This window comes from Carcharodon carcharias, chromosome 2 (genome assembly GCF_017639515.1).
Source record: "Carcharodon carcharias isolate sCarCar2 chromosome 2, sCarCar2.pri, whole genome shotgun sequence".
Classification (NCBI taxonomy): Eukaryota; Metazoa; Chordata; class Chondrichthyes; order Lamniformes; family Lamnidae; genus Carcharodon; species Carcharodon carcharias.
Window position 1 is genome coordinate 114884408 of NC_054468.1, and position 17972 is coordinate 114902379.

At 43.3% G+C, this 17972-nt stretch overlaps 1 protein-coding gene across 9 annotated transcripts in view; it reads left to right on the forward strand.

Moving 5' to 3' along the window:
- Positions 1 to 17972, forward strand: part of LOC121292423 (1-phosphatidylinositol 4,5-bisphosphate phosphodiesterase beta-4) — a 451886-nt gene that overhangs the window by 403251 nt on the left and 30663 nt on the right. For all 9 annotated transcript variants that reach the window (XM_041214297.1, XM_041214373.1, XM_041214305.1 and 6 more), the window contains 4 exons: positions 32 to 207; positions 13361 to 13462; positions 14098 to 14155; positions 17766 to 17852. In XM_041214297.1, coding sequence (XP_041070231.1) covers positions 32 to 207; positions 13361 to 13462; positions 14098 to 14155; positions 17766 to 17852 — 423 coding nt within the window. The remainder of the gene's footprint in view (positions 1 to 31; positions 208 to 13360; positions 13463 to 14097; positions 14156 to 17765; positions 17853 to 17972) is intronic.

A 17972-nucleotide genomic window follows, 5' to 3' on the forward strand; every position in this document is an offset into this window, starting at 1 on the left:
ATGTGATCTGTGACATTCTTTCTTTCGACAGGTAAAAGAAATCGTTACTCAGCAGACCAAGGAGTGGTCGGAAATGATAAATGTACATTGTGCAGAAGAACAGGAGCTAAGGGATTTTCACTTGAGCCAACAGTGTGATTTGTTGAAGAAATTGCTCATCAGTATGCAGGAGCAACAAAGTCAGCATCTGAAGCTTATTCACGATAGGTAAGTACCAAGGTTGCACAGCCTTATTCCAATGTTGGGGTGGGCAAGATGGAAAAATGCCTACGGGCAGCTGTCGGCACCATCTCCCTCTTGGTTGCTGCTGCTGTTGCTTTCTGAGATTTTTAGCCAGGAGTAGCAGTAGTGGCCGCTACAGATGTGCCTCCCCAAATATGGGCTAATGTACCTCAATAAGTCTGTAATAATGAGCGAAGGCAACCATTGCATTGTCCGCCATTGTCATTGGCAACACCGGACGCTTGGAGGTGCCTGTGCATAATAGATGTTGGTACAGGTGGTGGGTTTGGCTTCTTAAATCATTACCCATCCTCCCCCCGCCCTTAGCTTTTTTCGAGGTGGCAGTGGGGCAGGGGTGAGATTGCCGCTTCTGCCAGGGAACCCTGCCCTCCCTCATGTAAGTAGATTAACCACCAGGAGCCTGCATCCCCCACCTCCGCAACCACCGCCCCAAAAACGTCTAATGAGGTTGACCTCAGGAAATTCCATGGGATCAGCATCAGACCAAATAGATGAACAGACATCCTTATTCGCCATATGCCCAGTGCTATTCCCGCAACTTAGTCAAATCTAACACCTGTGACACATATAGAAATTGGTCTATCTCTCCACATCAATTCATAAATTAAATCTTGCCGTTGCAACCTACCTGGCAATCATAATGTAATGTTGTTTATTACACATTTTTGAAATGTACCAATGGGAGCCTCCAGATTTTAAAGTTCTGGAAGGCATACAAATCATCACCTTTAAAAGGGAACAGCTGCAATTTTTCTGTGCTCCTGTATATAATAATAAAAAAAACAACTAGCCCTGAAATGTATTCTAGGGCGGCTAACTTATATAAGAATTGTGATTATGTTCATGAACCACCTGAGATTTATCCCTGCAGTTTGACATTATCTCAACCTCACTGAAGTGCCTTAGAATACACTCCAGATGCTATCTATTCTGTGCTTTTGAAAGTACACCAACGCACAGAGAAAACAGATTAAGCCCCATGAAACAACAAATGCTCATCTGTTAATGCGGTATAACATCAAAACAGCTACTGTCCAGGCATGAGGTGAACCAATCCAACCACATTATGTGAAAATCTATCCTGTCTAGTCTCAGTTGCACAGGTAAAAGAGTACACTGTAGACAGAAATAGTTTTGAACCCCAATTTCTACAGTTTTGGTTTCACCTATTTGTCCTTTTCTTCAAAATTTAAGGTTAAACTATTCATTGAACCGGTCATGGTCAAGGCAATACAGAAATGAAATGGTCCCTTAAACATCTGGAAAGAAAATGCTCCCAGAACAACTATCATTTCGAGATAAGGTTGAGCCAGTAAAATCAGGGTGCCAAGTGAGCGGGCGATCCAATTATCTCAGTTTCGTCCTGAGCAGATTGAGTTAAAATGAGCCAGAGTGTCCTTCTCAGTCTCTTATTCTCTAGTTGGACAGAAAATCAATAGCCTGACTCCTGATCCTCTCTGCCAGCCCTGTGTGTCCAGGAATTAGCTAGTAGGGTGTTCAGTTAAACCTGATGGCAACATCTGCTCACCCCACCTAGGAGATCCCCTGGTAGAACCTCCTGCTGTTCCCAACTGAACAGGATCACACTGATTTAATGGGGTAGATGTCCATCATCATTGTCTGGCCAGTAATCCAGTGGGCGATGTCACATGTCCTATTTACAGCCCACCTTGACTATTGTTCCATTTTATCAGCAGAGTTCCCTGCCGTTAATATATCATGCAGCACTCACTGCTCTGCAAAGTAAACCCACTGTGAATTAAATTGAGCTTAGAATGTCTCATACCAAGATCTTTACATGATGAAATTGGCAAAAATCCCAAAGTATGACAACCACAGAACATGAATTTTTCTAGTCTCTCTTGAGACACTTTATCATTTGTCTGCTGAAAATCCATATCTACTATTGCTACTCAATTTCTTTCAGCTATTCAATTAGATACCTCCTCAAAAAAAACAAACGTTACTTTTCATTCACAAATCTGTGCTGGCAGCTTTTGATCAACATGTGTATTCCTAGATCTCACTAATTTTTATCTCAATATATGGATTCTAAGTGCTGAATTTTTAACTGAAAAAGATGCTAGGTGACCAGCCCCATTCAAGGAGGTGGGTTGTGCGCTGTTCAATAGTTCTGTGTTTGATTATGTGAGTCTGTTTACTATTGATGCTCACTGTGCCTCATTAGTTATGCCTGGATGTTGACTCAGAGGAAAGTAAACAAACTGTAGAAGTTGCTGGAATCCAGAGCTGTGAACATTGGGCAGACATTTTAAAGCACTATGAATAAAACCTGTTGCACACATAGAAACTAGTATCACCTGTGTAAAACTTCAATTCCTGTTGGCCTGGTTCCCCAAACCCAATGGCTTCCTCAAGGTGAAAGCTTGGCAGATCCAGGAGACAAGTTCTTTCAGACTTTTCTCCTGGACCTAGGTTACTGTGTGAGGGGGCTGCATGATCAGGCTTCACACTCCCCTCCCCAGTAACCTTCTCCTGAGACTTCTGACCACCTCCACTGACCCCACCCCCATTCCTGAACCAGCTGTCTGTCTGCAGCGAGGGCTTCCTGTTTCTGTGACTGACAGAGACGGCTCCCTGCTCAAATGAAGGCCTCGCAATGTGGGCATTGCTGGCTAGGCCAACATTTATTGCCCATCCCTAATTGACCTTGAGAAGGTGTTGCGAACAACCGCATTTATATCCAGTGTATCTAACAGATCTCAAAAGCAGCCAGCTTAAAAAGAATTCGTTTGGAAGTGTCCAAAACCTGAAACCTCTGAGTAAAAGCCCTGAACTTAAGTCTGTTTATTTAGTCAGAAACTTTGAATTATGTTAAGTTCTGTTTTGGATGATTGAATTATTTTTCCTCCTTTGGGCTGAGTATTTGGTGCCCTGTTTGCTGTACGGATTATTTCACAATGAACCATTTGCACATGGAATATGATTCTAAACGTAGTATTTGTCACTGAATGCTAGTTGTTGTTTTGGAAAGTCATTTTTGAGTGGAGCATTTTGGAATTCCCATGTTCTGGCAGAGCAAGGGGCTCGATTGCGCTGCCTGATTGCAAACCTTCCCTCAAGCTCCCACATACGTGGGAGTTTTTTTTCCCAGCTCCCCCCTGCACAAGTGGTAATCACATGTGCCAAAGCGCTAACTTTGCTGGCAGCATCTAATTCATTCTGAGCAGTGATAGCCGCACTTGGTCGTGAGACATCTGCCCCGCTGCAGCTTAGAGCATGAACCCCTCGCCGCATATCCAATATCCCTCGGTTTCAGCCTCCCTCTCATTAATCTCACAGGGGCCATCCTTCAGAATCTCCCCAACTGCGTAACAAGCCAAGACGCTTCATTCTTGTTGGCCAGGCTTCAAGGGATACAAAAGCCCCTTTTCTTCTCATGAGCATCACAGCATGAAAGAAAAGAATATGTATAGTACCTTTCTCATCGTTCATGAATTACTTGAGTGTAGTCGTTCTTGTATAGCTAAATACAGCAACCAATTTGCAAGCAGCAATATTGCACAATAATGGTGGGATCAATGACCAGTTAATCCATCTTGTTGGTGAGGATAGTGAGAAATGTTGACCAGGACTCCAGCAGAAAAACACTATTTTAACAGACAGGGCTTCATTTAATATCTCACCCAAAAGGTGGTATTTCTGAGAGTGCAGCACTCCCTCAGCACTGGACGTTTTAGGCTGGTTTATGTGCTCTTGGGACTTGAGCCCCTGGTATTACCACTGGAACTGGCATTCAAAAAGACACCAATGAAAAAGGAAGTCATCAGGGAAATGAGAAGGGAGAATGTCCAGGCCTGGCATAGGAAGGGAAAGACTGATATACACGCACACACAAACCACACAGCATAGACACACAGACACAGACAGACACACAGACATAGACAGACAGACACACAGGCAGCCCAAGGTTCAAACAGGGGCTCAGGAAAGAGGAGGGGGATAGAGCACAGAGGCTTGAGAACAGTTTGTGCTTAGTATAAAGAGGTGGGTCTTTTGCATTAGCTGTTGGAGAAAGAAACCAAGGGTAAGGATGGAGATGTTGCAGCTGAGGGGTTAGAGACGTAATTCCGTGGGGCTTGCTTGAACCAGCAGTTCTAAAGTAAACTTATTCAGTTGCAAGGCTATTAAGGTGCACTGCATAAAAATAAGTCATTTTAGTCTCAACAACTTTGAAATAATCAAAATAATGGATAATAAATGGTTGGAAGACCATAATCTAATCAAAGCATTGAAATTACATATCCAATTAGAGTGTGAAGCTCGAGTTTTTTTTTGCATGTGTTCCTGGTGTTATGATATGGCAGTTGATATTTGCCAGGTTGACCAAATCCACAAGGGAAACTTGGCCAGGCTATCACAAAGATTTTGCAATTTGTATTTATTATGAGAAGGCTTGTGGACTGAAGTCAGAAGTAATGAGTCCACTACAGCCTTTTAGAGATTTTAAAGATTAAATTAAAGCATTTATTAGCAAAAGAAGAACAAACTTAAACACACACAAGATTACGGTTACACAGTTACAACAGTTCCCACAATTCCGACTTAACCGGACTCCTAACCACACACCCCCTTTCAGGCAACAGTCCAAATAGATTCCAAATTTTTAAAGTCATCCAGCCATATTATCACAATCACCCACTGGTCAATGGACTTCCAAAGGCTTTTAACACAACTTTGGTTACTGGAACAGCAAACTTCTGCAGTGTAGCTAGAGGCCTTTTCCCCAAACTAGTTTCACACAGTCACCTTTCAGATCTCTCACAGCCACACCTCACACAGCTTTCCATCCTTCTTGAAATACATTTTATCACTTTTGATTTGTAAATCCCATTGTTTCCACTTGTCTTTAAAGTTACTTTTCCCAGAATGTAAAAAATGTTCATGTTATCATTATAGTCAGCGCTTTTGGGGAAATATCAAAGTAATAACCTTGCCTTATTTATCTTGCCAGTTGTCAAAATCTTCCATGTCCCTTTGAAAATCAAACATTTCTCCACTTACCTAAAAATGCAAATTTCATTCACACCATCTCTGCTGACCTTACTTCCTTGATAATTTAAACCTTGCCATCTACCCGTGTCCAGCCCAATTAAACCAGCCACACACACATAGAGCCACAGATAAAAACAAACACAAACCTGCTTTAAAATATCCCACAATAACATTAGGACAAATATGATAGGTTCTTGGCACTGGAATATCAGTTAGTTTGCAACTTTGAAAGCACTCCATTCTATTTGTTAGCGTTTATATATACACTGGTCATTGTGCTTAAATAACTACATTCCTCAGCCTTACTATTTTTGACCATCATACTTTGCCTAGAAACAGAACAATAATTATCAGTTTTTTGCCTTGTTCCTGAGGTATGGGCAACACTGGCAGAGCAGCAGTCGGTTATTGCACGTCATTTATCATTCTTATGGCAATAAGAGTTAACCACGTGCAGAGCATCTTCAGCATTTTTAATTTCAGAATTTGCACCTGATACTAAACTTGTAAGCATTGTGTGACGAACCCCAAGGAAGAACCGTAGTTCAGAGGTTGGAAACTCCAGTTCCCAGTGGGCCTCGAGATTTCAGTGCTTGCGCTGGCCGGAGAATGGCCGCACATGCGCAGCTAGGGCAACTTCTCATTTCCAGGCTGGGGACAGGCCCTGCGCACATGCGCACATTTCATAATTCTTATGAAGGAAAGCAAGAGGCAGAAAGTGAAACAGCGTGAAAAGAAGGTCAGGTGACCTGGAAGAGGGGCACCATTCAGAAGGGAGTACCTAAAGGAGCAGGACAGGGAAGAGGGGCAGGGACAAACAAAGAAGAAGGTGCCAAACCATGGAGTGGGAAAGAAAGGGGTCCCAAGAAGACAGTCGAGTTAAGGGACAAGGACAGGAATCTGAAACATCTTGTTAAGTGAAGTTAAAAGTTAGGAGCAGAGAAAGAGGCTCCATGTTAAGAAACAGCACTGGGGGGTGCAGACATGGAGCAAAGTGGGCTTGAGAGAAGCCAGAAGATCTGAGGAGGTAGCCAAAGGTTCGAAACACTTTACTGTGGGCCTTTGGCATAATGGGGTTCTGCTTGGCACAATCGAAAGTCTGAGTGTGCGTGGAAGGCGAAACATAAATGCATGCAGAGATCCAGGGGAAAGGAATATCGGAAGGAGAGATTGAAACCCTGGAGGTGGATCCTTGTTGAAGATGTCCAAATGAAAGTGTCGTTCGGGAGAGAATTTCAAGGCTAGTTCTTTGAGCATGGAGATTGGAAACCCTCGTGAGAAAGGCAGAGTTTCAGTGACACCGGTTGGCACTCAGTGTGACAAACGTCTGGAGGGGTTGATAAAAAACCCTTGGAATCTACTTTAGTAGAATCTGTGACATAGTTAGGAGCAAGGTACGTCCTACCACACTCCGCCTATTAGTTTACATGTACCACATGCTGTGAATATTAGAGTATAAGATGAATATTGTAAATTGTGTTATCTTAATGAATTTGTATGTATCTGTAAAGGTATAGTTTGGTGAAGGAATAGTGTGTGATTTGACTCATTTTCTGGTGTTTGTATTGAAATCATTCCAACCTTTTGTCTAGTGTAATACAGTTCATTTTTCTTGTTCAATAAATGCTTTATTCTTTTGTTAAAAGCACACTAGCAGACCCCTGCGAATGTGTTCAAGAACTGCCCTCCACGGCTTAAAAAAAATAAAAGTTGGGGTGTGTATCAAGCCGGGTTCCGCTCTGGGATGTGACTGGTCCAGCATTAATATCCGGAAGCATAACAGTTGTGAAGTTTGACGAGGATAGTGTAGAACTACCAAAGGACATAAACAGATTGGTGGAATGGGCGGATTGGTGGCAGATTAAATTAATGCAGAGAAGAGTGAAGTGATTAATTTTGGCAGGAAGAACACAGAGAGACAATATAACATAAAGGGTATATTTCTAAAAGGGTGCTGGAGCTGAAGGGCCTGAATGTAAATGCGCATCAGTCATTGAAAGTGGCAGGACAGGCTATGAGCACAGTTCATACAGTATCCTAGGCTTCAATCATAGCAGCGTAGAGTATGAAGGCAAGGAAGTTACGTTAAGCTTGTAAAGCACATTGGTTTGGCCTGAACTGGAGTATTGTGTCTAGTTCTGGACACCACACTTCAGACAAGATGTGAAGGCATCAGAGAGAGTGCAGAAAAAGATTCACGTTAACGGTCCCAGGAAGGGACCTTCAGTTAGGTAGATAGATTGGAGACACTGGGATTGTTTTTCTTGTATGAGAAAAGGTTGAGAGGAGATTTGATAGAGGTATTCAAAATCACGAGGGATCTGGACAGAGTAGATAGAGAGAAATTGTTCCCGTAGGTGGAAGGACTTAAAACCAGAAGGCACAGGTTTAAGGTAATTAGCAAAGAAGCAGTAGACACATGAGAGAAACTTTTTCACACAGCGGGTGGTTAGGGTCTAGAATGCACTGCCTGAGAGTGTGGTGGAGGCAGGTTCAATCGACGCATCTAAGAGAGAGTTGGATTATTATCTGGAAAGGAAGAATGTGCAAGTTTACAGGGAGAAAGCGGGGGAGTGGCATTAGGTAAATTAATGCTACTGAGAGCCAGCACAGACATGACAGGCCACATAGCCTCCTCCTGTACTGTCACAATTCTGAGATTGTGTGAACTCTCTCTCGGATCAGCGGGAAAGGAGCAGGGGTACAGTTAAGACAGAGCAGCTCCATTTCCTGGTGATTTGCAATTTGAGGGCTGTTGGTTTTGTTGGGTTTGGGACCCCAGTGGAATTCAGACATCTTCCATTGTGTGTTTGCAATGTGCTCCTTCCCCCAGCATCCATGAACCATGGCAACAATTGCTACGATCACAGTCCTACCTCGCTACAGGCAGCTCTCTGGTGTTGGTCAGCGAGTAACCTCTGGAGGGCCCCATTTCATCCTCCCCCACCAGCCACCTACCTCTTTTCACACTATTTGACTGAGCTGCTGGCAGGTCAGATTCGAAAGAGGCCCAACAATTAAATTCTGCCTGGTCCTCCCTCATAGAATGGCCACCCTTTCTACCAGCAGTTAAAATTGGCCTGTAGTGTGGGGATTGGCTCACATGTAGCCCAGATCAGGTAAGAGTGGCAGATCCCCTTGTCTGAACAACATTAATCAGCTTGCTGGGTTTTTACAACCAGCCAGAAGCCCCCATGGTTGCATTTTCTGCTGCTGACCTACAAATTAAATTTGCCATAATATTGGCAGTGCATCAGTAAAGGCATGAAACTCCAAGCAAAATCAATATTGCCGACAAAATAAGTGTTGGTTAATATAGCTTGGATCGTCACAAGAATATTAATTGACTGTCGTTGTGAATTTACCAAAATTGGGGGTCTTTGCAATTAGTGACCACTGACCTGAAACCCTATGGACAAGCAAGTTGTTTAAACAAAATTTTTCTGGAAAATAATTTTTCTTTAAACTATTGGTGGGTTGTCTTTGAAACTTGGCTAGAAGTAACCATTGAAGGCACTTCTTTGGTCTTTTTAAATTTGTGCTTGGTGCGTTTTCGTAGATTAGACCATTTCATACAAGTGCTGCAAGGCTCTAGCCAGCTGTTTGTGCCCACAGTAAAACTTCTGCCTATACTGAAAAGATGTTTCTCGGTCAATTCATCACAGCAAAATTGTAATGTTCACCACAGAAGAAAAGGTATCATTATCTGCCTAATTAAACAAAAGTGTCTTTGATCTAAGGTATGATCTTATTTTAATCAGCGGTGGTGAACTTGGGATTTACATGAGGGAGCAGCCAGGTCGCATTTATTTGTTAAGGAGCACTTTGAATCCTGAATATTGATGCCTTTGTTGTTCAGTGTGCTTTATTTTGGTGCTGCTAGGATACCGGATCTCATAAATACCTTTTTCTAAGCACCTCTTATAATTGACCAAACAACATGGCAAAGAAGTCCATTACTATGCCTGAACCCATCTTCACAAGAAAACAAAAGCCCAATATTATGTAAAACGTCCATGTGACAGTTATTAACAAGATGCTAGCAATATAAAATTTAACGTTAGTCAGCCGGAATTAAGGTTTGTGCTTACCTATGGCAGCAGTGTTCTATACTAAGCTTATTAAAGCACTGTTCAAATCACAGGAGATGTAACTATATACTAAAATTATCTGGCACCTTGGTCTTTTAAATGTATTCAGTATAATCTTTTGCATAGTTTAACATTAATTAAATGACTTTTTTTTAAAAGGCAGAACCTACATTATTTCTGTGCCTTTTTCCCTATAAGTTATCCAGTACTCAATTTAAGATTTACAGTGCCATACATATGTTTCGGGAACATTTGGTACGAAAAATGTTGTTGCAGAAATAATATTATGGTCGTGGGTCTGCAGAACACTGTGAACTTCACAGTGAGTTTTAATGTCGATATGTATGCATTAAATATATGTAGCTCTTTCTAGTTAAATTCTCCTAAAACGTATCAAGACAAATCTTGGGTTGACAGAGCATGATACAAAATTTAATATGAAATTTAATTAATATTATAAAAGAAATACAGTTCAAATACTGTCACAGAATATAAACCATGGGCTGTATTTTACACCCCCACCCCACCAGCGCTGGACGCATCTTTGGTGGGGGAGGGCACATAAGATATGTTGGGAGTCCAGCCCACCGCCTTCTTGCCCATCCCTGTAATATGGCAGGCGGCCGCCGAAATTGGCAGCACACCCCTGCCATTTTTTTTTTAAATAGTTAACATGAACTTGAGCTTGTTGACAAACCAATTGATCCAAATAATATGCTGTCCGTGCCATAAAATGGTTGGCGTGGGCAGACGGGCGAGGTGCAGAAGGCCATTTTTAAATAACTTTGTGGAAAACGCAGCAAGGAAGGAGAGTGTATCTTTTGGGGGGGATGTCCTGTGGCCATTGGGGGCACCCCAACAAGATGTTACACCGCCCCCTTTCATTCCTCCCTATCTAGCCTTCAAAACCTGAACTCCGCTGCCCCTTCGCACCGGTTTCCACGCTCCCCCACCCACCCGCCACCCCCAGGCTCCCCAGTCCCTTCCTGCCTTAAAAGCCCTGGACTTGCCTTATTCCAGGATCCATTGCTGTTCTTCCCAGGGCCTCCTTGCATTCCCCGCAACGCCCACTACGGAGTTCCGGTGCTGCGGGGACTGCTGGAGCTGCTGGCCAATCAGTTTGGGTAGCAACTCTTGAGGGCTGGACTTCCTCCAACAGTTTATTGCTGCTGGGTGGCCTTGTTGGGTTTTGGTCAGCGTGGCACTGGCTTTCCTTCCAGGTGGGCAGTTAGTCCCTGCCTCACCCCCACCATCCCTCAAAATTCAGCCCCATGGATAGAATGTGTCAACAGACCAAAGATAAGTATTGACTTACTTCCTATTTTAAAAAAAAAGTAAAATTCAAGGCTTAAGAAAGGTGTAATTCATACCACATACAGTGTACTATTTTGATTGAAACAGTCACTTAGCAGTGTAGAACTTGAACATTGCAGAAAAGAGAGGTTTTTGCCTTGTACTCATCAGGACAAATGCAAGAATGCCAAATTTCAAACAATCACAATAGTATATTGGAGTAAAGGAAATGGATTGGTTGGCAAGTCAATGCTAATTGGTTGAGGCATTGCCATGGAGAAAGCAGCAGGGAACTATAGGCTCCCCTTGTATCCGGGTGATTTAAAAAAGGTGCAAGACTTGAACATATTCCTTATGTTTGCAGAGAATAGGAACCTCCGTATGAATGTATGTCACAGTTCTAGCAAAGGTAACTGAGCCACATCACGAGCTTGACTGATTATCTTACATTGGTTGTTAGTGTAACTATCAGCACACTCAGGATTGTTCATCAAATGCTACCCAATCATGGTACAGTCTAACAATAGACGTTTTGTTTTGGGCTCTGCAAGTGCAGGCTGGTTGAGTACGGTCTGTACTTTGCCAATTACAAATAGCCAAAGGAGTGCCAGTGTGATGCCAGGCACGTAGGCCGTAAACGCAATGATTGGCCGATCGACTCAAACAGCATGTTCTTTCAGTTAATCAGAGCAATTCGCCTGACCTCACATTCAAAAAATGCAGGCCACCACATTCACCCACTCTCCCCCACCTGCCCCCATCGCCACCACTGCCGGCTACCCGGCCTCCTGTCTGCTCTCCCTGGCTTCAAGTTTCATTCCCCTGTGCACCCTAGAATTTTTACCCCTTGATGCCTGCAGAGCTCATGCATGAAGAATCCAAATCCTCTTGTGTTTTCCAGCACCATGAAGTTGCTTTGGCAAATTGAGGAAAGCATTTTTGTCATTGAATAATTATTCATGGCTGGTGGGGTCAATCTCTCCAAAACACAAAGGAGACTAAATTGGATGGTGACTGAAAACGGGCATAGGTCATCAAATTTGTGATTGACGCACATCTGTTGATTGAAATGCAAGCTGCATGCCAACTTCATACTGTGTGTTCATTCAAATAGTCAGCAGTTAGCCCTTGTTTCCCAGTAGTCATTCTTCAGTTTGTCGTGGTAGCTGAAATGTAGATGGCATAGTGCACTACTGCAGAACGAGAACCACCAGGATATCAGACATTGACCTCTGTGATTCGATGTCTATGGTCAGACACCAGATTGACCTTGAGAGAATGGTCTCCCTTTCTTTTTCAGTATAGCATCCACATAACAATATGTGTGCAGCCAGTGGCGCCTAAGAGACAATGGGGAAACCTGAAATCCCAACAAAACTATGTGCTCACTACTCCTACTTTCCTCTGGCAAGAGTGATTTAGAAAGTAGTTAGCCCTAAATGAACGAAGAGCCTCATTGACCACCTTCATGCAACAATGGATGTTAAACCATGAGGGGTTGCAAACATATCCAGCTCCAACCTGGAAGGATTCAGACGTATAAAAGTTCATCGTTGTGGTCACCTTCACCGCTGCTGGCAATGCCGCCCTCGCCTTGCTATGAGGTTGTACTTATGGCTGTGGCAGGTGGTGAATTGCAGTGAGGTCATCCTTACTGAAGTGCAGTCATCTTAACCTCGCACACAGTTCCTCACTGTGATTCAAGTAGGAGAGTTGCTCCCTGAACAACCTGGGTGTGCCCTCCTGCTGAAAAGGCTTACACCCCCACCCTCCAACTCCTCCTTCTTCCAGGAGCATGTCCTGCTTTGCCTGGCCTCTGTTCATTCTCCCAATCGGGCTATGTTCCAAGAGGAATGCCTGCACTCATGTCTGCAATCAACTAGTTTGTGCAGAATCCTTGAAGCCTGAAAAAAGTCCTGCAGCAACTGCCGCACCACTCCCTGTAGATTTTTGCAACTTGAAAGAGCTATAGAAACCATTAATTGTTTGTACAGTCATAGCACAACCAGAAGAAATGAACCTATCCAGTTCACTAATGTCCTTTAAGGAAGGAAGTCTGGCTTCCTTCCTTATATGTGACTCCAGACTCACATGTGATTGACTCTTAACTGCCCTCTGAAATGGTCCACCAAGACACTCAGTTGTATTCAAGAAGTTGGCTCACCACCATCTTCTCAAGGGCAATTGGAGATGGGCAACAAATGTTGGCCTTGCCAGTGACACTCGCAGCCCATGAATGAATAAATAAAAAGCACAAAAAGGAAGGTTGGTGGAAGGTGGAAGACCAGAGCGATTTAAATGGCAGAAGGGATGATAGTGCATGGCAAAAAGCTGGTACAAGTAAAGGAACAAAGAGAAGATGTAAATGGCAATGGAAGGAGCCTTAACTGCATCTGGTTTCCAAAAACAAAAATGGGAACACTGTATATGATGCAACATGATTGAACTCAACAAAATGTTATGTCTAGTAAGCTGTAAGTTTCCTTACGAAAAGATGTGATGTTGTTCCTTGAGCTTCTGCTGAGCTTTATTGGAAAAGTGCAGGAGAGTGAGAATGGGACGGAAAATAAAAGAAGGGCAAGCTCAGGGTCACGCTTGTGGACTGGACTGAGATGTTCAGAGCAATCCCGCAACCTGCCTTTGGAGTCCCCGATGTAGAGGAGACTGAACCATGAGCAGTGAATGTCATTGATCTGTCGTCTTTGTTTGTGTCATAGACTCAGCAAGGAAATGCGTGCCAACCAGGCGAAGAGTTCCATGGAGAACAGTAAAGCCATAAGCCAGGATAAAAGCATCAAAAACAAAGCTGAAAGGGAAAGGCAAGTTGACCTTCTGTAATAAGTAAACAAAATCAGGAAAATGTTAGATTTTAACTTTAGAAGGTGAGGTGCCTGCAAGCAACTTTTAAAAACAGCACTCTTCATTGTTGCCTGTCTTTACGTGGTCATCCTTCCTCGTTGAAGAAAGAGCTTTCCATTCATTTATATTTACCAGAATATAATTAATAAGCGAGGAATATTGATATGCTTTCTTAAATTTCATTTTAAGTGCTCTGATATATTATGAGGTTTTAAAAGTGTGATGCTTCATAATACATTGTCAACTAGTAAAATCTTTGCAACTGAATTTCTTGTCGTGCCACATTGTTGCTTACAAGATTATAAAGTTTTTGCACTTTAGATTACTTTTGCCATTGTTATTTTTTCTTTGGGTTATTTTCAACCCACATTTTGCTTTTTGGAATTCTACAGTCTGTGCGAAGGGAAGCCACTGGAATCTAATGATGAACAAAATTTCATTTCAGTGCATTTGAATTCATACATTTAGGGAATCATTGTCGAAAGTGGTGGTAGAGAGCCTGAATGTATTTGTACAGCATGTTTCAGAGAGGGCAGTTGCTGTTAAAATTTGTTGCAAAGACCCATCCAAAGGTTTTGATGCTCTCTCTTTTCAGACGAGTCAGGGAACTGAACAGCAGCAACACTAAAAAGTTCTTGGAGGAAAGGAAACGGGTATGTCACTGTATACAACTGTAAATATTTAATTCCATTGATTATACGTTGTATCTGTAATTTAGCAGTAATTTAGGTTTGGTATATTGGAGGAAGCGGGCTGAATTAGTCAGCCCCTCATCATGAGCGGCATCATATTGCACTCCCATTGTATTAGACAGTAGATGATGGAAAATGATTTGGAGCGCTGTGGGAATATTGAATGGAATTTTAATCCCGTGCTGGGTGTCTTATTAGAGACCTGGCGAGAGCCCCGCGCTGCCTCCTTTGGGGTAGGCCCGCCGCATTAAATGCCAGTCAGGCACTTAGGTGGCCACAACGGGCCTTCACCGAGATCCAGGATCCCTGAGGCAGAAATCGACCTCTGCCCCCAGAGCTGTTAGGCAGTCAGAGGTTGGCAACTCCTCACTGCTGTAAGTGCCATCAAGGGAGCGGCAGTAGATGCAGGCAATGCACCTCTCAGCCGAGGCCCTCCTTCCTGATTCCAGGTCCCTCAATCAGGCAATCAGGTACCGAGTACTTCTAAACAAGGGACCTCCCCTCCCCCCAAAACCCTGGCCCCCGGAAACCCATTCAGAGCGACTCCGCTGTCCATGACTTTTTTTTTATTCATTCATGGGATGTGGGTGTCACTGGCTAGTCCAATCCCTAATTGCCCTTGAGAAGGTGGTGATGAGCTGCCCGCTTGAACCACTACAGTCCAAGTGGTGTAGGTACACCCGCAGTGCTTTTAGAGAGGGATTCCCAGGATTTTGACCCAGTGACAGTGAAGGAACGGTGATATATTTCCAAGTCAGGATGGTGAGTGGCTTGGAGGGAAGCTTCCAGGTGGCAGTGTTCCCATGGATACTGGTTAAAAATCAGTGGCAGAGGAATGAGGCTCCTAAGTGGGTATTAATTGCCCATTTAAGAACCTTAATTAGCGTCTGGAGCAGGAAGGCCATCCACGAGTCCTTCCCACCCGGAATTAATCTGGCACAATGGGGAAGGTGGCGGCGTGCCCAGCCCTCTCCCTCCCTGCCTCCAAACCTACCGCCGGGGTGGCAAGTGGAGGGGGGACTTAATTTCTGCCCTTGGAGGGTTGATCATCCTGCTAACCATGAACCATTAGGAAAACCCTATCCCAAGCATGAGAACACAATGTCCCCCAATTCCTGGAAACGCTCGTGTCCCATCCGACGCTACCAATACCCGGTATCTGAGAAAAAAATAGAAGCTGTGGTTCAGGCCTGATGTTAAGGCCAGAGGGCTGCAAAGTGCATATTGGTAATGTCTGTCTGATGTTGAAACTCTCACCCACGACTCTTTTATTTCCAGACTTGCTTATTTCAATGCTTTCCTGGCCAGCTTCCTATCTTCCGCCCTCCATAGATGTCAACTGTCAAGAACACAAGAAATAGGAGCAGAAGTAGACTGTATTATCCATATCCTGACTCGCACCAAATCCCGTTCACCCATCATCCTGTGTTCACTGACCTACACTGGCTCCCAGTCCAGCAATGCCTAAAATTCAAAATTCTCATCCCTGTGTTCAAATCCATTCATGGCTTCACCCCTTCCTTTTTCTGTAACCACTTCCAGCCCGACAATCCTCCAAGAATCACTGACAAGAATCTTAACTGGACCAGTCACTTAACCATTGTGGCTACGAGAGCAGTTCAGAGGCTGGCTATTCTGCCCCACCTTCTGATTCCCCAAATCCATTCGACAATCTACTTGCCTGGATCAGTGCAGCTCCAACAATACTCAAGAAGCTCGACACCATCTAGAACAAAGCAGCCACTCCCTCCACCTCCACCATTACATAGTGGCTGCAATGTGAAACATCTGCAAGCTGCATTGCAGCAACTTGCTATGACTCCTTCAACAAACCTCCCAAATCTGTGACTTGTACCACCTGGGAGGACGAGGGCAGCAGGTGCCTGGGAACATCGCCACCTGCAAGTTCCCCTCCAAATTGCACAGCTTCCTGACTTGGAATTATATTGGCCATTCCTTTCTCATCAGTGAGTGAAAATCCTGGAACCGACTAACAGTACCTTCACTACACAGACTGCAACAGTTCAAGAAAGTGACTCATTACCACTATCTCAAGGGCAACTAGGGATGGGCAATATATTGCTGAACTTTCCAGCAATGCCTACATCCAATGAATTAATAGATTTAGAAAAAGACTTTGCACTCTTCCATTTCTGAAATCTTGCACTTCCAGAATTTTCTTTGCCCCATTATTTGCAGCTATGCCTTCAGCTATTTAGGCTCTAAGAATTGTCTATCTAAACATCTTCATCTCCCTCCCTTTAAGACCCTCCTTGAGACCTACCTCTTTGACCAAACTTTTGGTCACCTGCCCTAATATCTCCTGATGTGTTCTTGTGAAGTACCTTGGGACATAACGCTATATTTAAAGCTCTATGCAAATATAAGTTGTTGTTGTAGGAAGATGTTCTTCAAGCTTGTGTTGAGTTTTATTGAAACATTGTGGAAGCCCCAAGAGAAAAGGGTTAAAGTGGGAGCTGGAAACTCAGGAATGTGCTTTCAGCTAGAACAGAGATGTCAGGAAATGTAATCACTCAATCCATGTTTGGTCTTCCTGATTGCATCATGAGCAGTGAATACAGTATATCAGGTTGGCGTGAGTGTAAGAAAATTCATAAATCAGGCAAACAGATAGGGAGAAACTATTTCCACTGGTTGGGGAGTCAAGGACTAGGGGCCATAGTCATAAAATTAGAGCCGACCCTTTCAGGAGTGAAATTAAGCAACACTTCTCCACACAAAGGATGGTGGAAGTTTTAAACACTCTTCCGCAAACGAGAATTGATGCTCGATCAATTCACTTTTAAAGCTGAGATCAATAGATTTTTGTTAGCCAAAGCTATCAAGGGCTGTTGCAATGGCAGATACATGGAGCTTGACCATGGATCAGCCGTGATCTCACTGAATGGTGCAACAGGCTAAGGGACTAAATGGTCACCTCCTGTTCATATGTTCCTGGTGTCGAAATAGGAAGGAATATTTGGTGCCCAAATATGGAAGGTGACACTGTCAGAGCATTTTCTGCTTTCAGTTCAGCACCCTCCTGGTACGCCATGCCTGTCAGGTGCCCAGGATATGGTCCTGAAAGAAAATTGGCCTTAGTATTTCCACCAGTTGCCTTGAAAATTTCAGGGCTTGTTGTTTTAACCAAGTGAGATCTTCAGTTATTCAGCAAGCTCAGGGTTAAGTGGTCTTCACCTTATCCTAATGAGCCTAAGCTAATCTTATTCTTGTTTGACTTTAACGTGATTTATTTGTGTATTAATGACATAAATGACTGACAGATATTTTTATATACTGTCACATGAAAAGGGTTTATTTTTTTCTGTTCACTAATGTTATTGGAATGTCACTGTGAATGTGGTGCACTTCCTCAACTTTATACTGAGGTAAAACATACACCTGTGTGGTATTCCAAACGTCAAAACCAATTCTGGCATTCCGATGCAGAAAGTTTGTGCAAGAAGCTTAAGAAAACCGTTAACCATTTATATATATATGACAACAAAATAAAATCTCTTGCCGCGTGTGGCTCCTGCGTAATATAACTGCAACATTTCCTTCTTTGTAGCTTGCAATGAAGCAATCTAAGGAAATGGACCAATTAAAAAAGGCTCAACTTGAACAATTGGAAGGCTTGGAAAGACAAAATGATCAGGTAGAGGTTCTAGACATTAAATGTATATGACATTGGATGGCATCATGTTGATGAGGGGGAAAACAAAGGGATTATTTACTTTCTTAACTAACCCTCATGGTTTCCTTTCTGTGGGCCTAT